This window comes from Meles meles, chromosome 20 (assembly GCF_922984935.1).
Source record: "Meles meles chromosome 20, mMelMel3.1 paternal haplotype, whole genome shotgun sequence".
Lineage (NCBI taxonomy): Eukaryota > Metazoa > Chordata > Mammalia > Carnivora > Mustelidae > Meles > Meles meles.
Window position 1 is genome coordinate 17,714,444 of NC_060085.1, and position 27,068 is coordinate 17,741,511.

A 27,068-nucleotide genomic window follows, 5' to 3' on the forward strand; every position below is an offset into this window, starting at 1 on the left:
ATAATAGTAGTTATGTTAAAGAATAAGATTTCCAATGGCTAGAGATATATCTTGAAGTCTACCTCTTGCCCCAGGGTGAGGAGGAATAAAACAAATATTGGCAATTCTGAAGCTGTGCAAGAGGTATATATGGGGAGACTCTCACACACTATTCACTCTCCTTTTGCCCACGGTAGATTTTCTAACAAAAAGTGAAAAATGGTGGGAAGTGATGGGTGTGGAAGCTGGGTCATAAGAGTTCATTGCATTTTTATTTTTGTGTGTCTATCTTTAAAAATGCCTGTAAGTTAAAAAAGAAGAAGAGGAAGAAGAAAAGCACAGACAACCCAAGAATGAATTTTTAAGGAACTCTGGGATATACCGGCCAACTGGAGGCTGACTGACCCGAGGAAGGGCATCACACCGGGAACAGCCAGCGTTGTGTGGGGATGGCTATACAAGCAGGTCTCACTTGCCTGCAATTACCTAGATGACAACAGGCATCCTAGTCACGGTCCTAGCCCCGAATTGTCACGGTGTGGTTAGCTCCTCTGCCGCGGAGCCACAGGGATGACTACGACCTCACCTGCGTGCGCGGCCTGCCTCTCACCTGGCTGCGGTGGGTGAGGTGGCGGCATCTGGTGGTGCATCAGAGGGTAGGGAGGGGGCTGCTGATGAGGCATCATGCCGGGGTGCCCCGCTGCTCCAAGCGGCGCCAGGCCAGGCCCTCCTGAGTGCTGGTGTGCCTGCTGAGGGTTCTGCCCGTGCTGCTGCTGTTCCATTTGCTGTCGGGCTCGCAGTTCGGCATATTTCAGCTGCTCCATGTGGAAGTTCTGGCGTTCAGTAAGCAACTGCTGCCTCTGTTGTTCTAACTGTTAAGAAAAGGAAAGGAAAGAGAGATGGCACCAAGAGAGCTTCGTGGGAATGGATGACACACAGGACATCGACCCAATGCCCGAATTCTGTGTACCACCCCACAGGCACATAGCCACCTTGGCCCCTGCAACACCCATGGCATTACTTCTCGAATAGCTTATTTCCACTTGGACACCTGTTACCAAGGTCAAGGTCTTTTCTATGTTATGCACAAGGTCTGCCTTTCCTGTAACCTTTACCCAGTGGGGTTCCTGTTCTCTGGGCCCACTCAGTACACATGGAATCCTGTCTGGCAGGCTTTCAGAGATGTAAAAATAGGTTTCATGACTGCCCAAGTAAAACAAACCTCCCCTCTCCTTTTAATAGTCCCTCAACTACTAGAATTTCAAGTTCACACAACTTTCCCAGGTGTTCACTTCTGGATGTGATCCTTTGGTTACTATTTTAGAACGGACGCAGAGTTAAATCCTCGGGATGAGTGGGCGTGGCCCGACCTGCAAATACACACATCTTTCTCTGTGGAGCTTTGGCAGTGCCACCGCAAATCTTAGCTTTCAACTACCCAAAATTATACTGGGTGACACATTCACAGAATATTTTAGGTGACTAAATAAAGATGTGCATGAATCTTGGTTTGAAGAATATAAGTATTTCAATATTCGAGATAATCTTTCTGGGACCCAAATTAAAATAAAGAGAAATAAGCTATTCCAGGTGCCAGGAAATCCAGAAACCATATGCCTGAGAATAGTTCAGAGGAGGAAGCCCACCTTAAATGCTATCAAAATTAATTTAATACAGGCCTGGAAAAGAAAATCAACTTCACCATGAAGGAAAATAAAAATCCAGATTTTGGAAGTAAGAAGTGTAAAGATCATAAGGAGGGTTATCAGATCTTTTTCTTGTCAATAATGTTCGAGCCCACCACTTCCAGCGGCAAGATGCGAGTCACTGGGAGATATTTTTAGAGCTTTGCCGTCCCAAGACGGCAGACAGAAGCCACAAATGGCTCCTGTGCACTTGAAATGTGGCTAATCTGAAGTGGAATGTGTTCTAAGTACAAAACACACACCAAACTCTGAGCACTCAGCATGAAAAAAATTAATGTTTCATACTGATTATGTGAATAATATTTTGTATGTACTGAATTAAGCATTACAATTACACCTTTTTAGGTTACTTAGACAATTTTAAGTTACATATGTGGCTCACACTGTATTTCTGTTGGATAGCACTATTCTAAGGCATTAATAGATTAAAAAATGTAACATTTTAGCTTTCAGAAGCAGCCAGTTCTACAGATAAATACTATATACTATCACCAGCAAAAACTGGTTGGAATACGCCTAAGAGTTAGCCTAGGAATATGGGCTCTCGGCAGAGGGCTGTCTGAGGAGAAGACCCTGCGGAACCAAGAGGGAAGCATTACTGGTCATCAGGAGTGGCCGCTAGGGAGTGGCCATGGATGGGGTGCAGGAGGGTGCGAGAGTGACGAGAACAGGTGTGACCAGGTGAGGAGGAGGGAGAGTGGAGGCAATAGAATGTAAAGCTCAGGTCCCATGCTGGTTAGCTGGCCTGCAGGGAGTCTCCCAGGGAGAAGGAGATCTTCTGAAACAAATGACTCTGTGACTGGCTGAGGGTCATGGCAGGGCGCTGCCATGGTCCTAACAGACTGGTCTGGGCTCTTCATTTTCTGAGGAGGGTGACCCGAAGAGGTTAAAGCCTGGCACGGTGTCCCTCCTCCTTGTTTGTATAATGAGCAGGGAATTGCAAGATGTAAAGAGCAAAAGGGAGTCCTTGGTAAGTCTGGCTCTGCAAGACATTTAATCAGTGATGGAGAGGCAGACTGAAAAAAGGGATCTAAAAATTCTGACTACAGGTCCCAGGATTTGCTTCCTTCTAATGATTCTTTCTAGGAAACTCAGGACTTTGCTGAAGTTAGACATTAATGGTTGCCAGAAAAGGACCTCTCATTTATGTTCTGGACGAGCCACTATTGGTCTGGATGGTTTGGCTGAAGTCACGCAGTTATGTAAGAACTATAATTTAGGTCAAGATCTGTTCTGTCAAGAAGCTGGAAGAGATCTTGTGTCTCTGAAGGGAAACTGTAGTCTCTGCGTTATCTGTCTCAGTGGTTTGGTTTTGTTTTTAAACCAAACCAGTCCTTCTTCGGGAGCTGACCTTACCCTCAAGTTATTAACCTCGGAAAGAAAAATTTGCCCAGCTCTCTGCTCCGCGGGGGGCCTGCTTCCTCCTCTCTCTCTGCCTGCCTCTCTGCCTACTTGTGATCTCTCTCTCTGTCAAATAAATAAATAAAATCTAAAAAAAAAAAAAAAAAAAAATTTGCCCAGTTTTCTTTCTAAAGAAATAAAATTTGCCCAGTTTTCCATGTCCACAAATGTACTAACCTTAATTACCCTATTTTTTCCTGAGCTTCCCTTATCATTTCAAAACATGGAAGGTAATTAAAAGAAAGTAATTAGAAGAATTAAAACAGATGAGTGATTAAACACATATATCCGCATACACACATTCCTGAAAGAGAACCCAGTTTAAACTAAAGCTCCAGTGTGGGCTAAAAAGGTCCTGTGGGGCGGGTGCAGTGCCCGGACAGCAGGCCACGGCGTGGCTCTGAGAGGACCACCTCTGCTCTGCAGCACACGAAGCAGAGCTTCCAGATACATCTTGGCCTCACCATGCAACAGACATTCTTCTTTCCTTGTAGATAGCTTATTGCTACTGAGTTCAATCAGAGACAATGTCAACTGGCAGTTTTGAGGAGAGCTCGATGATTCTGAGCAAATTTTAAACGCATAAAACCAGTGATTCTACATCTGAGAATCTGTCCTAGAAAACTCTATGTATGTGTGTCTAAGGGCAGTCATTAAAGTAGTGTTTTGTTTTTAAAGATTTTATTTCTTTATTTGAGAGAGAATGAAAGTGAGAGAGATCACAGAGAAGGAGAAGCAGACTCACTGCTGAGTGGAGAGCCTGATGTGGGGCTTGATCCCAGGACCCTGGGATCATGACCTGAGCTGAAGGCAGTCCCTTAAGCGACTGAGCCACCCAGGTGCCCCAAGTACTGTTTTTGATGTAGAGTTGTCTGAGATACACTGAGGAAAAAAAGCAAGTTGCAGCAATACTTACTAAAACAATCCTAATTCAATTAAGAAAAAAAAAACGCACCTTTTTATTCACATATACACACGTTATATATTTGGTGCCCTAGAAGACACCAAACTATTAGGTGATTATTCCTAGAAATGAAATTGAGGGTAAGAGAGAATTTTTAATTTATTTCTTTCTTTATTGAAAATTGTTTCATTACACGTATTTTTTTTTTTAAAGATTTTTATTTATTTATTTGACAGAGATTACAAGTAGGCAGAGAGGCAGGCAGAGAGAGAAGAGGAAGCAGGCTCCCCGCTGAGCAGAGAGCCCGATGCGGGGCTCGATCCCAGGACCTTGGGATCATGACCTGAGCCGAAGGCAGAGGCTTTAACCCACTGAGCCACCCAGGCGCCCTACACGTATTATTTTTGTAAAAAAACAAACCACTAGGGAGCCTGGGTGGCTCAGCCGGTTAAGCATCTGTTCTTGACTAAGATCATGACGCCAGGGTCCTGGAATGGAGCCCTGCATCAGGCTTCCTGCTCAGCAGGGCGTCTGCTTCTCCCTCTGTTCCCTCCCCACTGCTCATGCGCTCTCTCAAATAAAATCTTAAAAACAAAAACAAAAACAAAAACACAAAAAACCCCCACTGAAACAACAAAACAAAAAACCCAATACTAAAAGCGTGCAAGTCATATGTTACAGATAGTTTGATTTTCTCCTCTCTGTTTTCCATTTCCTAGAACTGTGGACAAAGTCCCAACAGCTAAAGCGAACCGTGTATGTACTTTCATGGACACAGAATGTTAATGAACCTGTCCATTTCCTCTCATGGCTCCGATCTGGCTCAAGGGCAGTGGGTTTCACACAAAGCTGCCTGTAGCCGGGCTCTGAAGACACATCCCCCTACTGCATTCAAACTCTGCCTTCCTGTCCCCCTTCACTGCTACACTGTGTACGCATCAGAAGCCGAATCCAAGCGGAACCAGAGCACAACAGAGCACTTTTCTGCACCAAGACACCAAATGCAGACACAGCTGCGAAGTGCAGCCGTGGCTCCCACAGAGCTCTCCTCCCAGCTTCACGGGCTCAGAGCAGGGAGGAGGGTGGGAAAGAGTACAAGGTGGGGCCACACAAGTCCACCAACACTGCCACGGGCTGAAATACCGGCTGAGACTTGAGCCTCTGACGACATGGCCTCAGAACTAAGTAAAGAATCACACACCTTCCTTTGAAATGTAAGGGGTCAGTGACCAGACATCATTTATAAAAAACCAAGTCCCAAACAGACCCATTCATTCCTTCTTACACCTGTGGAAAGCAGAAGACCACAGCTATGTCCTGTGGTTTCCCTGTGTGCTTCGGGAGGTGAAAGCCATGGGGCAACCGCACATCGTGGTGACTGGTTACTCTGTCTTACTGCCTTCTGCCTGCCATCTGAGGCCGTGCATTTGCGATCCAGAACTATACCCACAACTGAGCACAGCTCTCTTCAACTCAGCTAAAACTACCCCTCATGTAATGGCACGCATCTGACAACAGGTTCTGTGACAGGACAGGCTGCATCAAAATGCATCACCCCAAAGACATAGAACACCAAGGCAATGTGCTTCTCCTGGGACAGTATGAACTTCACTTTCTGGCTTTTTGTTCTTTCTTCCTTAGTCTGTCCTAAAGTACAATGAACTTTCCTGAACCTACATCCCATGTGTGATGAGAGCCTGTTATCAGGAACTTGACCATTTCGTCCTGGTCCAGGCCACCACCATTTTGTGTGGGCTACTTAAACAGCCTTGCCACCAGTCTCCCCTCTCTGGGCCTTGCTGCTTTGTCATTTCCTCTCTACAACACAGCCGGCACACAGATCCCTGCGAAACTGCAAGGATGCCAGCCTCTGCATTTACTCTATGGAATCCATAAAATGGGCTCTGTAGTTTCCCCATGCTTTAATCAGAGTAAAATGAAAAGCCTCTGGGTGGCTTACAGGACATCCATGATTAGGTCCCCAAATCTCTGACTTTATCCTGTCACCTCCTCCTCATTTATGCTCCAGCCCAACCATCACTCCTAAGTTCCCAAACATGCTCCTGCCTCAGAGCCTTTGCGCTGTTTCTAGGCCTTAGAAGGATGCACCTGTGAGTTTCCCAATAAGGCCTACCCAGAGGACACCACCGCAAAGTGTGATCTCTCCCTTCCCCCTCCTGGACTCCCTCTCCTGCATACAGTTGTGTATGCATACACACATAGCACAGAACATCTCCTAACACCCTTCGTGAATTATTTCAAGCTTTACCAAGGCAAAGAGTTTGGCTGGGTTTATTCATCACTACCATATGCATGCCTAGAACAAAACAGGTGCTTAATAAGTATCCGCGGAACGAACAAATGACCTTAATCTTACATCACCTAATGCAGCAAAAGCCAACAGCTCTAGGCAGGCTGACTCTTCAGTCTCCTCTGAAAGTTCTGGATTTAGGCCTTTTAAATAGCTCAGATCAGTCCCTCCTCCACTAGAAAGCTCTCCTTGATAATCTCAGCCAACCATGGCTGAACCCCCTCAGGATCCCCCCTCCACTGGATTTCCACTGCCCCATCGCCCCACAGTACGCAGTGTCTCTACATCTCGAGGTCTCACTCACCCTCTAATCTCCTTGAGGACTGAGTCTGGGATTCGCACAATGTCTCTCTTTACTGAATGTATTCAATTTTGACACCTAGCCAAATGGCCTGCAGAAGTGCAGACAGCATTTCGCCACCAGATCAGCTCACAGATCCATTCTCATGGGCATCAAATTATTTTTTTTATCCAAATGGGAATGCTTTAGACAGGCTGCACGGCTCCCAGTTCTCTCCAGGTGGCTCCATTCCTCAACATAACCCACGTCTGAAACCTGCTCTCTCGACTGCTATACGCTATCCACCTAGCATGGAAGGCTCAGGTGGGCAGGCCCTCTGAGTTATGAACCCAGCACAAGCTCAGCATCCTCACCCGAACTGCAGTCAATACTTATCATGTTATTTCTTCGATGGGCTCTATACATTTCATAACTGCCTTCCGCCAATACCAGCACTTCACAAGAGAGTGTAATAATGGCTTCTGAGTCTAATTACAGCTGTATGCATAGTATCTACAAAAGATTAACATTTATGTCCTTTGTTCTTATTTAAGACTCAAGAGAACTGACTTTAAGTCATTAGAGAGAGAAAAAAAAAAGTTCCTAATTCTTTTTTTTTTTTTTTTTTTAAATAGGCTCTACACCCAGTGTGGAGCCCAACATGGAGCTTGAACTCACAACCCTGACATTAAGACCTGAGCTGAGATCAGAAGTTGCATGCTTAACCAACTGAGCCACCCAGGTGCTCCCATATCTGATTCTTAAAAGTCTAAGAATAGATTTTGACATCTATTGCTATATAAATAAAGCCAAATGCTTAATTCAAATAAAGAATGTCCTGGAGCTGGTAGGTAAAGAAGGACATCTGAAAGTGAACGGAGGCAGGGGCGCCTGGGTGGCTCAGTCATTAAGTGTCTGCCTTCAGCTCAGGTCATGATCTCAGGGTCCTAGGATCGAGCCCCGTGTCGGGCTCCCTGCTCAGCGGGGAGTTTGCTTCTCTCTTTCTGCCTCTGCCTCTGCCCCTCCCCTTACCAGCTCATGCTCTGGTTCTCTCAACTAAATAAAATCTTTAAAACATAAAAAATAAAGTGAACTGAGGCAATGTGGTGGGCAGAAGAGCACCAGGTAGTATAAGGCTCTGCTCCTGGCTGACTTGGACTTTCTAGTCTCAATTTTAAGTTGTAACAGAGGGATGATAAAACCTCGCATATCTTGGGGCACCTGGGTGGCTCAGTCATTAAGCGTCTGCCTTAGGCTCAGATTATGATCCCAGGGTCCTGGGATCAAGCCCTGCATTGGGCTCCCTGCTCAGCGGGAAGCCTGCTTCTCCCTCTCCAGCTCCCTGTGCTTGTGTTCCCTCTGTCGCTGTCTCTCTCTGTCATAAATAAATAAAATCTTCAAAAAAAAACCCTTGCATATCTTAGATTCTCTTGGTTATAAAAAGATGAGAATGGTTTATTTTTTATAAAGTGTATAAAAACACTAAGCTGAACAAACAGGTTTAGCACTGGGCTCTGTCCCTTCTGGACTGTGATCGCAGGTACATAATGTATCCTGTCCAAGCTCCAGTCTCTCCATCAGTAAGAGAAGTGAACAAAGGTAAGGCCTTATGTGCCCATTCCAGCATCACTGCTGGATTCTTGTCCAAGGAGATTCAAAGCAATCAGTATTTTCTTGCTAATGGCTTCCTCATAGATTTTGAGGGATTAAATGAGAAAATCCATATAAAGTGGTTTAGCACAGTGACTGGTCCGATACATGTTTATAAAGCCAACAAAGGCTTACAAATAATGAATTTTAATATATAATCATTGGTTACCAGTGTGCCTAAAGAAAGGGAGGTATGTAAATATTTACTGAACACCTACTATGTGTCAGAGGCACTGTGCCAGGCACATACCACACTTCTGTCATTTAAGTCCCACAACAGTCCCGTGCTGAAATCACTGGTTAGGAAAGTAGCCATGGCTTTGCCTGCCCACATGGAAGGACAGGAGAGCAGGGCCCGGTGGAGAAAAAGAGGTTATGCCATCACTGTATACGTGAATGGGAGACATTTTGAATGTTGCAGGACTCTGGTTCTGAGGGTGAGCCTCTGGGCCGGCCTCCACACTCCCACTTCCTGGTATTTAGCCCTTCTGCCTCCCTGAACTGTGTCTAACCCCAAGCCCGGTCCCAGAACCACAGCTGGCCTGGGTGACTGAGAACACAGCAAAATGAAGGAACGGAGACTGGGAAGTTTAGGTGACAAGCAACAGGGTGACTTCCATTCTGGGTGCTCGTTCACATTCTTTCTCTTTTTAATCACCCACCCTGGGGGAAGCCCTTTCATGAACGGCACCCTGGAAAGGCTGGTGTGGCAGGAGCTAAAGCCCCTGCCAACCCCAGGGGTAAGCTGGGAGCCCTAATCCTGCTGATCCCAGGAAGGCTGCACCCTCGTACAGCCCCACGCTGGAGCCACCCAGCCAGGGTGCCTGGCTCCCAGCTCCCAGAAGCCACGTGAGACCTGGTTTGCTGTTTCGGTCACTAAGGTTTAGGGTGATTTTTCCCACAGCAGTGAATGACACAGCTGTGTTACTGACAGTCAGTGGCTAGGGCTCGGGACTATCCCCCACGGAGGATTTTCCTGTCCAGATGCTGACTGAGAGAAGGCAGGCTGACCACTGAAGGCTCTGAGCAGACCGACCTGATGTGGTGCAGGCGTCCCCAACATTTTTGGTTGTGCTGTTTTATTCAGAGACTAGTCCCTAAAGTGTTTCATGTGCTCTGATTAGAGTTTAACATAACAACAAAAAAAGATTCAAGTAAGAAAACCACAGTGCAGGTCTGTAATTAGAGGTAGTAACTGTTACAAATCCATAGCATGAGGGAAATTCTGAAGGGCCAAGAGAAGTGTAGCCATTACACTCGGCCTCTGGGTGTCTGGGACTCAGGGCGAGAACTGGGGAGGGGCGGAGGGTGGTGCTGATCTTCCCTGGGGGTTTCAAAGAGTAGGGGGATCCCCAGGTTCAACCTCTGAAGAGAAAGTGCCTCAGAGCTGAGAAAAGAGCCCCTTGAGAATCCAGACATGTCCTGTGAGTGCCCAGTCAGAGTCCTGCTCATCTCCAGGCTCAGCCATCGGTGCTGCTTTAGGAACGACAGCAGGCGTCTGGCTGCCAGCGGATACGACCCAATCACCACGGGAATCCACTGCATTATTACCCTGTTACACTGAGCCCACTAAAAACATCCACACATGACAAAAGGGCAGCTTATAAGGATAAGATACACACAAAGCCATTCCTCAACTCTCCGGCTCAGCCGGCGGAGGAACTCTCCCTCTCCCCGTCTTCCACGTATGCCTCCCTACTGCTCTCAGAGGAGCACTGAACACACGGTGCATCATTGTCTACCTGTCTTCCCCGCTCAACTAAAGGGTGGACTTCCCATTTCCACCTCTCTAACTTCTGACACTGATGCTGGCATATACTCGTTCAACAGCCAACGAAACGAGCCCATAAGGTGCCAGTTCTGTTTATAAAGACATTCGATCAATTCCGCGCTCGAAGAGCCTATACCCGGGGATAGGAGATGGACCGTGAGCCAGCAACTACAACACACAGTGTAGGTGCTCTGTCAGGCTGCCACGGTCACAGATGGGGTGGGCCGGTCACCCAGAGGGGCAGGGCTAAGGGATGCAGGGCTGGGGAAGAGGGCCTTGCAGGCGGAGGAGCAGAATCACACGGGTGGCACAGAGAGCAAGGCCAGAGGGCAGCCTACATGGAGTGCTATATGGCTAGTATCCAGAGGGCAGCTCCCAGGGAAGGAGAGGGCCAGTGGTGGGAGACACGCTTACAGGTCAGGGGACTGGGGGTGGGCTGGGGAAGGGTGTGGGTAGAGAGTTACTGAAGGAGCCTCGCCGTTCTCCAGGGCCAGGATGCCAGCCGAAGTGGCAGAGCTGGTCTCAGGACAAAATGAAAATGGGCTGTTTGTGACAGTTACTGGGCTACTGAGAAATCTGCCAGAGGATGTCACTGGACCGACCACCAATAAATAATTAAAGAAATACAAAAAGGTTCTTAAAATTAGAAGGCCTCTGGGATAATTTAATTTTAAGGTTCTACCATTTACATACCAGTATCTCACATAAAGATAAAACTTAAAATAATAAGAGAGCACAAGTCCTAACTAAATCCTCAAATTTAATCCACTGCTTAGAAAGTTACCAATTCCTGGGGTACCTGAGTGGCTTAGCTGGTTAAGTGTCTGTTTTTGGCTTAGGTAATGATCCCGGGGTCCAGGGATCTAGCTCCATATCCGGCTCCCTGCTCAGCAGGGAATCTGTTTCTCCCTATCCTTTTGTCCCCACCCCCTGCTTGAGTGCTCTCTCAAACAAATAAAATCTGAAAAAAGGAAAAAAAAAAAATAGTAAATTATCAATCTCTCTTCTAGTCAACTCATTAAAAAATAATTCTCCAAAAATTACCTTGAATGACCAAATGTTCCCTTGCCTCTAGTTTCTTACTTTTTTTGCTTCTTTCCTCAGTTTTGGCCTTTTTCATAATTCTCTTGATTCTGTTTGGGCCACATCCTTCTCTCACAAGTGTCCGACCCCAACAATGCTGCTTAGGAGCTCAGCAAGGGCCTAGCCCCCCCTGCACTCCACTGGGCAGGGAAGGGGAGGAAGACTGAGAGTCCAAGGTGGACCAGAGGAGGGTTTGGTTAAGAGGGGTCATAGAAATAAGGCTTCTAACTCAAGAGGAGATTAACTCCTACTTTCTGATATTTGTGGGTTTTTTTTTTTTAAGATTTATTTATTTATTTGACAGAGATCACAAGTAGGCAGAGAGGCAGGTGGGGGTGGGGTGGGGAGAACGCAGGCTCCCTGCTGAGCAGAAAGCCCGATGTGGGGCTTGATCCCAGGACCCTAAGATCATGACCTGAGGCTGAAGGCAGAGGTTTTAACCCACGGAGCCACCCAGGCACCCTTACTTTCTGGTATTTTTATTGAAAAAGACAGGAAATCAAGAAAATCCTTGAATCAGACAATGGATCTATATGAATTCTACTTTACTGGTAACAAGTAAGACAACAAGAAGTCTTAGATCTAACTTCCGTAGAGAGAAGAATTTTATACCATCATGCATGCATCTGGAAAGCTGAGAGGTGTAAACCTGGAACTTAAATCATTAGTTTTAGAATGAGAACAGAGTTCCTTCTGTTCATCAATGACTGAGAACCCCTTTGAAAGGGCAAAGCAGGGGCGCCTGGGTGGCTCAGTGGGTTAAAGCATCTGCCTTCCGCTCAGGTCATGATATCAGGGTTCTGGGATCAAGCCCCGCATTGGGCTCTCTGCTCCGCAGGGAGCCTGCTTCCTCCTCTCTCTCTCTCTGCCTGCCTCTCTGCCTACTTGTGATCTCTATCTGTCAAAAAAACAAACAAACAAAAAAAAAACAACAACAACAAAAAAAACCTTTAAAAAAAAAAAAAAAAAAAAAGAAAGGGCAAAGCAAACGAGAAAGGACCAACAGAGTAGGCTACCACTCATATAACTTGTGGTTTACGGAAGGTGTCAGCACTTCCTGGTCAGAAAGCCACCAGAACTGTCCCTTTACTTACAGCCTCCTTCTCTCTGTCCATGATAGTTTCCAGCTCCTCAAAATGTCGAAGTTTGATCTCCAACTTCTTCATCTGTGTCTCAACCAGCAGGGCCACGAGAGACTTGATCTTTCTCTCCTCCACGGCAGCCAGGTGCTAAGTGTAAAAGATAATTCCAATTACTTAGGTAAACATTTGTTTAAAATAGAGCAACAAAATGCTGAAGTTGCTATTCAGAGTACGGATTATAGAATGAAAAACGGTGTCCTAGATCCCTCCTTTGTATGTCTCTACCAAACATTTACTTCAATTTAAAATAGCTTGCTGAATTTCTCGTCCTTACAGGTATAAATAACTCTTTTAAAAGGTTAAAAAAACCCAACACCCTCCCATGGTAGACTACTCCTCTCAAAAAGAGCCCACTAGGAAGGGACAGTTTAACCAGGACCCTGATGGCCAAAGAGAAGGACACAAGTAGCCTGGGGCACACCTCCCCATCTGCCACCCACTTAGCTTGCACCATCACCCCTCTACTCCATGCTTCCCCTCACTATCCTTCCCTCCTTAGCAACTGTCCAGGGACAGCTAAGCAGTGGCTTCCCCCCACACCCAACACTCAGATGTAAAGCCTCTGCTTTCTCTCCAGTGAGTGGCACTCGGTGTGGAAAGGAGAGGGTGAACAATATTCCCCACCAAGTCTGAGGATAGGATCTGGACCCAGAGAAACAAATACGGTACAGGACTAGTAGTTACTGGAAGAATGGGCTACTCTGGACGACGAGACATATTCACTCTTCTTGGCTACTCAGCAGGACACAGAAGAAGGCACCATATTATACAAAGAAGATGAGGGGCCCATATTTCACCGTGACTATCTGTATCTGGCCCGGGGTCAATCCCACCCTGGACACCATCCGAGAGCAGCACCAACAAACTCCCAACACTGTTCTGCATTCCCTTTCATTATATCTGCTGAATCTATGTGCTCGTCTTTCTTCTACCCAAGTGAGAAGTAGCATGCAGCATCTGTCTTATCGATCGCTGTTTCACAGAGAATCTAGAAGCAACTAACATGCAGGAGGCATTTAACATAGGCTTTGGGGAGCTAACTTAATAGACAACACTTAAATGAGAGTCTTATTTACCCTTTTACAGTTGGAAAGAGAAATGCAGTTTTCTATCATAGAGATCCATCTACAGGAAGATGCAGTAGTCTAAGCAAAAGGTGACAACGAAGAGGTTTTATGAACGAATCCACAGCTGTTCATGAAGTGTTTGCCTCCCTAACCACACTCTGAGCTACAGATCAATAACAAGATTAAGTAAAGATTACGTGATCCTAAGCCTGCTATCATTGTACAGTGTTCCGCCATTTGTATTTCTGAGTAAGAAATGTAGCACAACAAAATATCAGAAATTTGTAAGCAGGCGTCACACGAGAAGCAGGTCTCCCCTCATGTGTTATCACCTTAACACCAGTAACCCCTCCTTTGGAGAAGACTCAGGTTATTAGTTCCCAGATCTATTTCTAAGAGAACAGAACCCGTAGAACTCTGATGGCTATGGCAGAAAATCGCTCTTTTTTTTTTGAGAATTATCCAGGAAGTTGGGGATATCCCCATGTACTATTACATAGACATGACAAACTATTTCCTCTCAAAACTGAGGATCAAGAGTTTTCAAATAGAAAGGACCACCAAGTAACAAGAAAATAAAAGTTGAAAAAAAATACACAGCAAGGAACCACTCTGGAAATTAAAGACCATGAAACAGAATGAAATCCTACAAGTTTCCAGAAAGGCAAACAAATAAAACAGTAGGTTACAAACAAAAATTCAGACTCTATCAGGCTTTTCTTAAAAACAAAACTAGGTTTTTTGAAAACAATGGTAAAATACACGCATTTCAATTTAAAATTTCAAGTACAGCAACTTAAATGAATGAAGTGTGGGCACAGGAGAGATGTATCTGAAATCAAGGACTCAAAAAGTTTATTTCTGGGGCTCCTGGGTGGCTTAGCTGGTTAAGCGCCTCCCTTTGGCTCAGGTCATGATCTCAGGGTCCTGGGATGGAGCTCTGAGTCGGAGTCCCTGCTCAGCAGAGAATGTGCTTCTCCCTCTCCCCTGGCCCCTCTTCCCTGGTAGTGCTCAATCTCTCTCTAAAATGAAAAAATCTTAAAAAAAAGTTTAATTCCTACACCTGCTTCTGAAGGATATTGTCCAGTTAGTTTAGTGTAAAACCAGAAAAAGGCAAAGACATGAGTGAGATCCAGAAGTCACAGACTTAACCTAAGAAAGAAGCCCAAGTCCACAGCGGGTCATCAACAGGCCAAAAGCAAATAGAAACTAATGAAACAAGACTGGCAAGTTGCTGATAACCAAAGCTGGTGGTGGATAAACAGAAAGTCATTATACTATTCTATTTCTATATATATTCTAATAGTTCTATAGTAAAGTTTAAGAGGGGGTGGTGGGTGGGTTAACGGCTGGTGCCATGACAACTAGATATTCAAAGGCAAAACAATGAATTTGGACCCTATCTCAGATCATGTACAAAAAATTAACTCAGTAGGTCAAAGACCTAAAGGTTAAGAGCTAACATTAAAAAATTCTGAGAAAAGGAATACCTCGGTGGCTCAGATGGTTAAGCATCTGATGGTTTCACCTTAGGCCATGATCTCAGGGTTGTGAGATCGAGCCCTGTACTGGGCTCTATGCTAAGCATGGAACCTGCTTAAGGTTCATTCTCTCCCCCTGCCCCTCCCACAGGACACACACACACACACACACACACACACACACACACACATCTGAGAAGAAAAAACAGGAGTAAATCTAAATGATATTGGGGGTGAAGTAAAAAGATTTCTTAGATGTGACACCACAAGCCTAAGTGCCAAAGGGAAGACTGAGGCGTTGGACTTCATCAAAATTAAAAACATCTCTGCTTCAAAAGACCCCATCAGGAAGGTGAAAAGACAGTTCACAGACTGTGAGAAAATATTTGCAAATCCTACGTGTGATGAGAGATTTGTGTCCAGTTTATAACAAAGAACTCTTGTAATCTGTGCCTGCGGATGAAGGGATACTGGCGGAGACGTGGGGGGCTTCAAATACAAGCCTGTCACCCACCATCTCAGACACTTGGGGAATTCTGAAGATGCAGAGGCTGGGACGCTAAGGAGTCAGGTTCAAGGAAAGACAGAAATTCCTGCAAACTCCCCTTCTGAAGTGATAAAGACTCCTTCACAATCCCCATCGTAAGTTCTGCAAAGTCACAGCTAAGGATCAGGGGTGGTCCTGGAGGAAGAGGACCAAACTGCCATCTAGCTTCACCTCAACCCCCGCCTGTTCTCAGGTGTGTGAACACCATGGAGGAAGACTGAATCGTATAGACAGACGACATCACCACCTGGGTGGGGCATCTAAACTTTATGTATATATAAAATACTTTTTTCTTTTTATTCAGAGAATCTAAATTTTTATACATATCTGGCATTCAATCAAAACAGTAGATTCACAGATGGCACAGACATTGGACTTAGCAGGCAAGAACATTAAAATATGTTAAGATCACTCACTATGTGTAAGAAAATGTAGGAAAATATGAATAAGAAGAGAATTTCAATATATTTAGAATTTATACAAGAACCAATATACACCTGATTGAAATTATGATTAACATACATGATAACTTCCACATTGAGATATTGCCTTACACCAGTTAGAATGGCCAAAATCAACAGGACAGGAAACACCAAGTGTTGGCGAGGATGTGGAGAAAGGGGAATCCTCTTACACTGTTAGTGGGAATGGAAGTTGGTGCAGCCACTCTGGAAAACAGTGTGGAGATTCCTCAAAAAGTTAAAAATAGAGCTACCCTATGACCCTGCAATTGCACTACTGGGTATTTACCCCAAAGGTACAGATGTAGTGAAAAGAAGGGCCATCTGTACCCCAATGTTCACAGCAGCAATGTCCATAATCGCCGAACTGTGGAAAGAACCAAGATGCCCTTCAACAGACGAATGGATAAAGAAGATGTGGTCCATATACATGATGGAGTATTATGCCTCCATCAGAAAGGATGAATACCCAACTTTTGTATCAACATAGACGGGACTGGAGGAGATTATGCTGAGTGAAAAAAGTCAAGCAGAGAAAGTCAATTATCATATGGTTTCACTTACTTGTGGAGCATAAGGACACAGAGGACAATATGAGAAGGAAAGAAAGAGTGAACTGGGGTAAACTAGAAGGGGAGACAAAGCATGAGAGACTGTGAACTCTGAGAAACAAACAGCGTTTGGGAGGGGCAGGAGGTGGGGGGATGGGTGAGCCTGGTGGAGGGTGTTAAGGAGGGCACATATTGCATGGAGCACTGGGTGTGGTGCATAAACAATGACTCTTGGAACACTGAAAAAAATAAAACTAAGATGTTAAAAAAATACATGGTAACTCAAATAATAACTCAAAGATTAGGTTTAAAAGCAGAAAATCTGTTTAATGAGCTGGAAGATGGGTCAACAGAAAATATTCAAACTGTATGAGAAAAAGAATTAAAACAAAACCCTAAAACCAACCATAAGAGACATGAGAAACAGGCAAAAGGCCTACCATTTCTGTAGATGGGCTCACAGGAGAGGACAGAAAATGTGGCAGAAGCAACACAGAGGACACTTGAAGAACACAAGTTTGAGCTGGGAAAGCCCACTTATGGAGAAAACGAAGCCTTTTCTCTTCCTTACAACTTTCTTAACATTTTCTTTTCTCTAGCCTACTTTAAAAACACAGTATATGATATATATAATGTAAAACATATGTGTTAACTGCTTGTTATTGGTAAGTCTTCTGGTCAACAGTAGGCTATCAGCTCAGTTTTTTGGGAAGCAAAGTCACACGCTGGTTTTCAACTGTGAGGAGGGTTGGTGCCTCTAACCTTCGCACTGTTCCAGTGTCAACTGTATTCAACAAGGTAATGGGTGACAATTTCCCAAAACGGATGAAACAGATAAACATACAGATTCAAGCTTAGCAAACCCCAAGAACAGAAAATGCAACAACAAAAATCGTATCAAGGTACACTACAGAGCACCCAAACCAAAAAGATAATCTGAAAGTATTAAAAAAAAAAAAGGGGGCTTGGGGGCACAGCATCTTCAATCACCTCCAAAGGCACAACAATGGGGATAACAGTTGGTTTACTAATAGCTACGGCAGATAATGGAATGGGCCCCTTTTTTTTTACATATTGAAAGAAAATAACCACCAACCTTGAATTCTGTACCCACTGAAAATACACTTCAAAAAGGAAGGTGAAATCAAGACCTTTCAAGAGAAACAACAGAGAAGTCATTGCCAGTAGGCCTGCACAGAAAGAAGTTCTCAAGAGTTCTTGGAACTGGAGGAAACTAACCTATTTCATCAAAGAAAACACTGCAGTGTAGAAATGAAGTGAGAAACAGTGGACAGGGAAAAGCACTAAAGTTCTCCCGTTACTGAAGAAGTGTAAGAACACAGTGGATTAAACTGCAACAACTCAAGGATGCATCCTAAAATCACTAGAAACAACACTGAAAGCCTAACAAAAGTCTATGGAATTAACAAGACTATAGAGGAGAAAACAGAATAAAAAATACCAGACTAATTAAAAATAAGATGTTACCACTGGAGGTGAGTGGTCCACAGGATTGCTCCGTGATATCAAGTTCTATGACTTCTGCAAACTATAGTTATCTTATTTTTTAAAAAGATTTTATTTGAGAGAGAGAGAGAGAGAGGATCAGACTCCCCACTAAGCAGGGAGCCCTATGTGGGGCTCGATCCCAGGACGCTGGGATCATAACCTGAGCAGAAGTCAGATGCTTAACCAACTGAGCCAGGTGCCCCAAACCATAGTTATTTTCAAACAAAAGTGGGAAGGAAAAAAAAAAAGCCTGTTCAAGGCTACACAACTATCTCATGGCAGAAAAGGGATTAAAAACCTGGTTAAAGACTCTTCGATGTGACACACACACTCTGAGTGAGGGAGGAGAGGTACTGAACAGTGGCTGTCTAGACAAACGTTATTTGCTACTTTATGCATTAAGCGTGGTTTCATTATGCTGAGAATTCAAACTGGAGCCGTGTTAGCCCTTGCTCAGATATACTTTTAAGTTTCCTGTTTACTCACCTTGTCTTTTACACTAAGAGTTTTCTGCCACTCCAATTCCTGTGAATTACTTCTCTCCTGATATGCCGCATCACACGGAGGTTAATAAAAGGCAAGAAGGGGCAGGCCAGGGTGCTTACTGCCTGTACATGAATAACTTGGACATAATGGAGGTTCAGTTCCAGACCATCCAATAAAGCGGGTATCGAAACAAAGCAAGTCAAATCAATTTTTTGGTTTCCCCAGTACATAGAAAAGTTGTATTTACACTACCATGTAAAATCTATTAAGTATGCAAGAGCATTATGCCTCAAAAAAATGTATATACCTAGGGGTGCCTGGGTGGCTCAGTGTGTTAAAGCCTCTGCCTTTGGCTCAGGTCACGATCCCAGAGTCCTGGGATCGAGCCCTGCATCAGGCTCTCTGCTCAGCGGGGAGCCTGCTTCCTCCTCTCTCTCTGCCTGCCTCTCTGCCTACTTATGATCTCTCCTTGTCAAATGAATAAAAAAAAATCTTAGGGGCGCCTGGGTGGCTCAGTGGGTTAAAGCCTCTGCCTTTGGCTCAGGTCGTGATCCCAGGGTCCTGGGATCGAGCCCCACGTCGGGCTCTCTGCTCCACGGGGAGCCTGCTTCCTCCTCTCTCTCTGCCTACTTGTGATTTCTCTCTGTCAAATAAATAAAATATTAAAAAAAAAAATCTTAAAAAAAATGTATATACCTCAATTAAAAAACACTTTGTGGCTAAAAAAATACTAACCACCATCTGAGCTTTCAGCAAATGTTAATCACTGATCACAAATCACTATAAGAAATTCAATAATGAATAAGTTTGAAATACTGCAGAAATCACCAAAATGGGATACACAGATGCGAAATAAGCAAATACTATTGGAAAAACGGCACCGACAGACTTGGTTATCTCAGGACTGCCACCAACTTTCAATCTGTAAAAGATGGCAGAATGTGTGACGCAAGATAAAACGAGGTGTGTCTGCGTGACCGCTGCCTAGAAGTTAGCCTGCCCGTTTGTGACTGTTCCCTCAGCTGTGACACGGGGAAACAGCCGCACCCACATCAGGGTGGAAGTGAGGACACATACAATGTATGGACAACAGTGACCCCTACTCGCACTTGTGAGCTAACACTCCTGACCCCCAGGAGCCCATTCTGTGGGAAGACCCTCATCTACTGGCACTGGACCACTTCCAGGCTGTCCTTTAAAACTTGGCAGCAGGCATCACTTCCGCCGGGCAGCTTCCCTGCACCATGGTTCCCACGGCTTCCATGACAATACTCACTGTGCTGTATTTTATCTGATTACCTGACTTGGACTACCAAGGTCAAGGCCTGGGAAAGCCCCATGTTTCGCATGCTTGGCAATTTAAGAAAGGGAGGCAACTAGGACATGAAGTGGAGAGTAAAGTAAACAGGGAGAAGAGGCAGTCTTTATCAAAAGCCTAGAATTCAATTTTGGAAGTTTATAGTTTTCCAGGAATGAAAAAATAAAAAAATTTTTAAAAATATTCAAATTTGTAAGAAAGAGAAATGAAATGCTCTGCATCTTAATTATAGTAATGATTGGCCATATAGGAAATCATAAGAGAGCTACTTAAATTTAACCTTACCCTAGAAAAGAACTCTATTTCTAGGCACCAGACTCAATCAGCCATTAAGAATGCCAGGTGATGTGCAGAGAAAGATGCCTAGCCCATAAGTGATTCATGCACCCTCTTTCTGGAAACAGCCTTCCATTGGGGCAAATCAAAGCCATGAGCGGCTACTGAGGACACTATCTACATGAGTCAAAGACCACCGAGGTTCACTTTTATTTTTTGACTATGATTCTAAAAGGTACTTGGCCAATGTTGCAGGATGTTCTGTACAAGACGGCAAACGATAATAATGCGGGGGAACTGGGTATCGTACATGAATGGACTTCTGAAGGATCTCTGGCATTAATTTTCCTTTTCTTCCCTTGTATAAGTTTTAATGGAGGGTTAGCAATAAAACAATTTTCTCAGACCAAAAAAAAAAAAAGCTTAGAATTCAGCTGTGCTCAAGGTTAGAAAAACCACCAGAAATCTCTACAACTGAATGTGGGCGCTTTGTGGAGTGGAGATGCAAAACCCATGCCCTTCAAACTGAAAAAACAAATCTGAGTGAAAGACTCAGGGAAAGAAAACACAAAAACCTCAATCTCTAACTTATGGCAACTTGTTTACTACTAAAGACTTATAGAATTATTCAGTCTGACCTCTAGTTAAAGAAAAAATTTTAATAAGGGTCAAAATTACCCCATATCAGTATAAGTAAGACTGTTTGCTGGCGAGCTTGATGACATTTGGATATTGAGTGGAAACACAAAGAAAGAATTAATGTTCCACATCAAATTTGGCTTTTTCATATTTTGGGTCTTAATAATGTTTATTTATATGTCAGTTCTGATTTTCTTTATATAATTATTAAAACCAAATCACTGCACCTTTCCCCTGTTCCATCATGCAATCCTCACTTGTAACACGAGAAATGCAACAGTAGGTTTCTCGGAAAGAAATGGCCTGGTCCTTTGCATTGCCTCACCTTCTGAACTTTGTGACTGCATCCTAACGGATGTGGTAACAGGCCATTTCCCGATCTCCCGCATTTCTAGATCCAGGGGAAGAGCCTCCTTTTTGATTTAACTTCTATGACTATTTTTACGGGTACAAGCTTTTGCACCTGGGAGAAGGCAAGAACATAGTATCCTTCATGGAACAGCACAAGTCCTGCTACCAAGACTCTAAGAAATTATGCTACTTTACAGATTTGGTGACATACGTGTACTGAGTCAATCCAGTAGACGTCACAAAGGCTTATTAGGAATTTACAGGAAATTACAAAGCCTTCACAAGGCCTTGAAGTGATTAGATAAATGTTATGAAGCACAGGACAAATTGTTAATGGATCCAAATATGACTTGTGTCTGTCTTAAAAAAAAAAAAAATCTGAGAAGGCAAAAGTAAGAGTTAACTCTTGAAATGCATTACTGGAGTAGGGGGAAAAACTAGGGCTTATTAAACACTTATGACATTCCAAGACATCATGCTGTATTTTCATGCTACTTCTTTTACTTCTAATAATAACCTGCTGGAAAAGCAATTTTTATATATAGAAAGAAACTGAAGATTGGAAAAGTCAATGATCTCACCAAGGGTCACAGTCAACTGGGAATTGAACTACGTTCTGAAGAGCGCCTAGAAACAAAACTGGCCAGTAAGAAAGGTGACCCAGGAAGATGAGGAGGAATTAACTGTATTAGATATCTCCTTCTTTCTTCTGTCCTTTATTTTTTGGTTCTTCAAAGAAGAACCAAAGTTTAAGAAACTTAAATCACAGACATACCAAGAAAACAAAAAACAAAAATAAAAAAGGGTACTTTTTTTTTTGGAGCTGGCTGTTGGGTTTTTCATTGTAAAATGTTTGAAAACATTGTCATTAGCATGGAGAATTTTATCAGATTATGTCTCTGCATTGGTTGAACCAGGCAGACTTCCAGTCTGCAGATCTGGATTTTCGTCTTGGTTCTACAACTAGTCACCTAACTTCTCATTAACTTCTGTGGGTTTGTTTCCACATCTGTGAGATGGAAAAGTTCAAGAAACTCAAAAATCACCCATGACATTACAGAGGAGACATCTTTGTTGTCAGGGATTAAATATCAAAGCAGTAATCCATCTGTAACAGAACTTGTGTAAAAATCAAACCCACAAAAGTAGAAGAACATTGTGTAGTGCATGTGTAAGAGTTTCATTCCAATATACATTATATGGAATTGTATATAATCCCTAATTAGACCTCACCTGATACTGACTCCTTAAGGTCTATGTTTCAGCATTTTATACATGTTCTTTAGTTTAGGTTTTCCTTTCCTTCACAACTAATTGTATATCCTAATGGCTCAACCAAAACATGAGTCTCAAGATTAGTGGACTGACTGCGAGTTCCCAAGAGGCAGGCACTGTCCATCTCTCTTTGGTACCAAATAAACCTACCACTGTGGTAGAGTCCAGCACATAACAGACACTCAGATACTGGTTTAATGAATAATCAAAATACGGCACTTCTCAGCTTACAGAATGCTTTTTAAATATTTTAAAATATTCTTGTAGTAATAATCTTATAATAATAATAATAAAATAATAATAAAGCTTATAGAATGCTTAAAAAATATTCTTGTAATAATAATCTTGTCAAGGCAGATCAGAAAGGACTTCTGATTCAAACAAAAATGATACAGGCTCAGAAAATTTATTTTAGTTGCCTCAGGTTAAGAGACGAGTAAACGGCAGAGCCAGAATTAAAAATTTAAATTCGAAACCCTACGGCCTTTTATAGTTATCTACAAATGTCTATTTAGAGTTGGTATTTTAGTGGATACTTTCCCACAGAATTCTCAGAAGGGATTTGTTGTAGATTAAAAATGGCCACAAAGTCATTGGCCTTCTTTCCATGGAGAAGCAGGTCTATAATCTCTCTTCTGGAATCAAGGCAAGTTGCTCTCTAATTGTCCTGCCTGAGAGAAAACAGTGGTGCCATTTCTATCTCCCCACTTGGGAACTTTATGTCCTGTCCCTTAGAATGTTCCTTCCGGGAGTCCTCAGCTGCCACGTAAGTATGATCAACCTGCTCCAGAGACCACAGGGAGAGACTGTGAGACTGTATGAAGAGGAACAGGGTCTAGCTACCCTTGCCAAAGATTAGGACTGTCTCAGACCCTCCAGATGAACCCACCCATGAGGGTAAGGACCACTACAATTCAACTAATAACCCTGTGGATACCATGAGATACAGTAACATGGATGTTTGGTTTCTTTTTTCTAACTACTAAGTCCTGCTCTGGGAAGAGAAAACCAGTATCTGGAAATGGGGTGCTGTTTTATCAAAAACCTTCAGTGTGGTTTTGGATCATGCAGTGGGCACAGGCTGAAAGGACCTTAAGAAAACCACTGGCGAGAGCTTTAAGACGGAGAGGGAAAGATTATTGGAGGTTGGAGAGAAGTCAATCTTGATTATTTAACAGCACCAAGTCGGGAAACATCGTCACATCTAGTGATGTGGACAGTACAAAGGATCATTAACGAACTTGTGGATCTGGTTGGAGTGATTTCCAGGCAAAATGTAAATATCCTTTAGGTATCTTACTACAAGCGGCCAGAAAAGAAAGGAACCAAAGAAGGACCTACTCAGTTTCCAGACCATCATTATTGGAATCAGAAATCTAAAAGACAACTGAGAGCAAATAGAACAGGATTTGAAAAAAGAATGCTTTCTCATCTCTACTTGCTACCAGCAAGGATTTGAAACTAGAAAATGGCTTCAGAACAAAGACAAAATCCAGAGTATAACCAGCTAATCATGACCCCAGAGTAAATAGCTCAAGGTATGGCTGTAAGAGCTTCCGAACCAAGTGCATGGTAGGATTTCGAAGAATCGTAAGGGTATGCCTGCTTCTTAGACGCTCTCTACTAGACGGGAGGACCTCCAAGTATCTTTTTTTTTTTTTTTTAAAGATTTTATTTATTTATTGGGCAGACAGAGATCACAAGTAGGCAAAGAGGCAGGCAGAGAGAGAGATATGAGGAAGCAGGCTCCCCGCTGAGCAGAGATCCCAGGACCCTGGAATCATGACCTGAGCTGAAGGTAGACGCTTTAACGCACTGAGCCACCCAGGTGCCCCACCTCCAAGTATCTTTAAGAACATGTCTCCTATATTCTATATTACCATTAACTATACTATTTTTTTAAAAATATTTTATTATTTGACAGAGAGAAATCACAAGTAGGCAGAGAGGCAGGCAGAGAGAGAGGAGGAAGCAGGCTCCCCGCGGAGCAGAGAGCCCAATGTGGGGCTCGATCCCAGGACACTGGGATCATGACCTGAGCCGAAGGCAGAGGCTTTAACCCACTGAGCCACCGAGGTGCCCCACTATACTATTTTTTTTTAAAGGATTTTATTTTTATTTATTTGTCAGAGAGAGAGAGAGAGAGAGAGTACACGCGTGCACACACGTAGGCAGAGTGGCAGGCAGAGGCAGAGGGAGAAGCAGGCTCCCTGCCGAGCAAGGAGCCCAATGTGGGACTCGATCCCAGGACACGGGGATCATTACCCAAGCCAAAGGCAGCTGCTTAACCGACCCAGGCGTCCCTATATTACCATTAACTAATGTCTTCATTAAAATTTGGAGTTTTCAATCAGCCATGATTTCCACCCTCCCCCTCCCCAATCTATGCTTTCCTTCTGGGACTCTTACTGTAGGTCAAGAAAGCCCCTTGGCAGCCAAACTGGGCTGCTTTTTTAATGGAAAAGGAAAATGACTCAGAAGGCAGAATCCAAAGCCCAGAGCGCCAAGTCAAAAGCTGCAGAGAATAAGTCATAAGGGGCAGGACAGGACCCTGGTGAAGAAAGACCCTGGAAATGTGCGCCTGATTAGATTTGAAAGTTGTTATGAACCACAAGTATGCTCTTGGTGCTTCCCATTTTCAGCCTTCTGAACGTGAGCAGCTTTTCTCCACGAGTCATACCACTGTTATGTCAGTCTTCAAATTCTTCCAACTGGGAAGACCAACATGCAAGGTGCTGTACCACAAATGTTTTTGTGGTACAATCATTTTGTGGTACAAACATTTGGGAAAATGTTCACCATTTTCACAAAATGGTGAAAGACCATTCCTAAGGAGCTTCATCTGTACTGGGACGTATTTAGAGAAGATCTCAGACTCCCAGCCTTAGCCTGTTATCATAAACATTAGACAATGGGACGTTTACTTTTAAACCAGGAGCGCTCGTCTCTTCACATACCGGCTTTACGGAACTTAAGAACGATGAAGTCTGGGAGTGTGCCACAGGCGCAGGCTAGGCGGAGAAACAACCACAAAAAGATTAATGATAACAAAGAGGTAGCTTGGTTGTAAGAGAGATGAACTTTACATAGCAAAGCACAGATTTCAGCTAGCAGAACAAGAGCAGACTGTTTGGTTATGTATGGATGAGAGTGAATAGGGCTAACTGTAGGCACAATGAGCAAATAGGCCAATTTTCCCTTCTGTCTTCTCTTCACGGTGTCAAGCAAGAAGATATGGTTTAAATGATCATCACGTTCGGTGTCAATTGATTTCAGTCAATACTTAATGTGGAAAAGCCTTAGGACTATAATGTACAAGGAAAAATTACCCACCTCAAGATGAATTTCAAGCAAAAGGGAGCAAGAGGTGTATCACTGAGGGGCGAGAGAATCTCCTGTTACTCCAGAACTACACGCTGTAACCATGAAGACCAATCTACTTTGGGCATTTCAAGGCACATGGGCATGGGACGGTGACAGAATCAGTCTGAAGGAAACACCTGTGGTCTTAAGAAAATTTGATCTCCGCTATCTGGGAAGAACTGAATCCTCCTGCTGCTGAAAAAAGAGAACATATTCTAGTTTGGGGGGTTTCTGGTTTATTCCAGCAATAGTTCTGGGCTCTTCCTTCCAGCTAAACCCAAGCACCCAGATGGAAGGGAGGTAGAGCACCCAGCCAATGGCGCTCCTTCTCACACCCACACACCACTCCTCAGGTGGGTCAATTCACAGCTTGTCAGTAGGTGCAACGAAGAAATGGATATGCCGCTGAAGAGTCCCGCATATGGCAAGGATGGGGAAAAGCCAGAAAGAAGGCCCACCCTCACCGCGTGTTGTGGAGCTAGAGGCAGAACCTATAATTACCACTCCATGTTAGTGTGACAAACAATTAAAATGTATCAAGGAAAACTCTTAATAACAAAGCTGTTTATAGATACAGAAGAACAAAAAGAGAATAAGAGAAAACTTAGATTGGCTAGATAAGCTGTACTAATTACAGTCATTTCAGTGAATTCCTTACCCGTAATTCGCATGTAGCACAAAGATGATTATGTGTGCTGTGAAATGCATGGGACCCAGCTGTAAGTGGCACTCACCAGTTCACGTGTGCCAAGTCATGCATCACACGCATGTGCATCACTCATGGATCTGCGGAAAACGCAGCTGTCATGAGAATAAAGAGCTAAGTTCCCAGTTATCAGAAATAAGAGTGAGTGAGCGAAAATTCAGTGACCTGGAAAGAAAATGTTTTCTGGACTCTCCTAAACGTTGTGCAGAACATTGAAGGACCAGGGCAACTGATCCATAAAAGCAGTTTCTCTACAGTAGATCAATCCAAAGAAATCCTGGCAAGGTAGTGAGGAATGCACAATACACACACTTTTGTGCCCAAAGCTGCAACTCTTAACAGCTACGAGGCCACCGTGTTTTCATCTGCTATGAAAACATCATGAGGCCTCTGTAAAATGTTTTATGGAGTCTACCATTTATTAGTAACTTCTCTGGCAACCGACAGTGAAGAGACACGGCGGCAGAGGAAGAAGACACAACAGGAGGGCAAGGGAGAGAAACATCTCTGTGAGAGGGAAGTGGGTCCCAAAGAGCCCAGCTGGAGATGTCACAGCGGGTTCTGTCCAGGAGAACTTGCAAGAGACAGTTCAGGTCAGGCAGCCAAGAAATGACGCTTGAGAACCGAGAAGGGTCCTGAGCACGAAAAACTCATGAATTCCACACTAAAAACTGAAATTTTAGCCTGAGAGAATTAGGGAGCTTACTTAAGAAAGTATCATGTTCCTGTTTGTGTTTCTAAAGATTTTTCTGCACATTGTACAATTCCGTTTATATAAAGTCAACAAAGCAGAAAGTAATCCATGGCATTA

The 27,068-nt window shown here is 43.7% G+C and overlaps 1 protein-coding gene across 3 annotated transcripts in view; it reads right to left on the reverse strand.

The window, feature by feature from the left end:
• The window catches only part of SMARCC1 (SWI/SNF related, matrix associated, actin dependent regulator of chromatin subfamily c member 1), a 173,022-nt gene that overhangs the window by 15,872 nt on the left and 130,082 nt on the right, over positions 1 to 27,068 (reverse strand). For all 3 annotated transcript variants that reach the window (XM_045991006.1, XM_045991005.1, XM_045991007.1), the window contains exons 25-26: positions 12,180 to 12,314; positions 590 to 851 (exon numbers count right to left, since the gene is read on the reverse strand). In XM_045991006.1, coding sequence (XP_045846962.1) covers positions 590 to 851; positions 12,180 to 12,314 — 397 coding nt within the window. The remainder of the gene's footprint in view (positions 1 to 589; positions 852 to 12,179; positions 12,315 to 27,068) is intronic.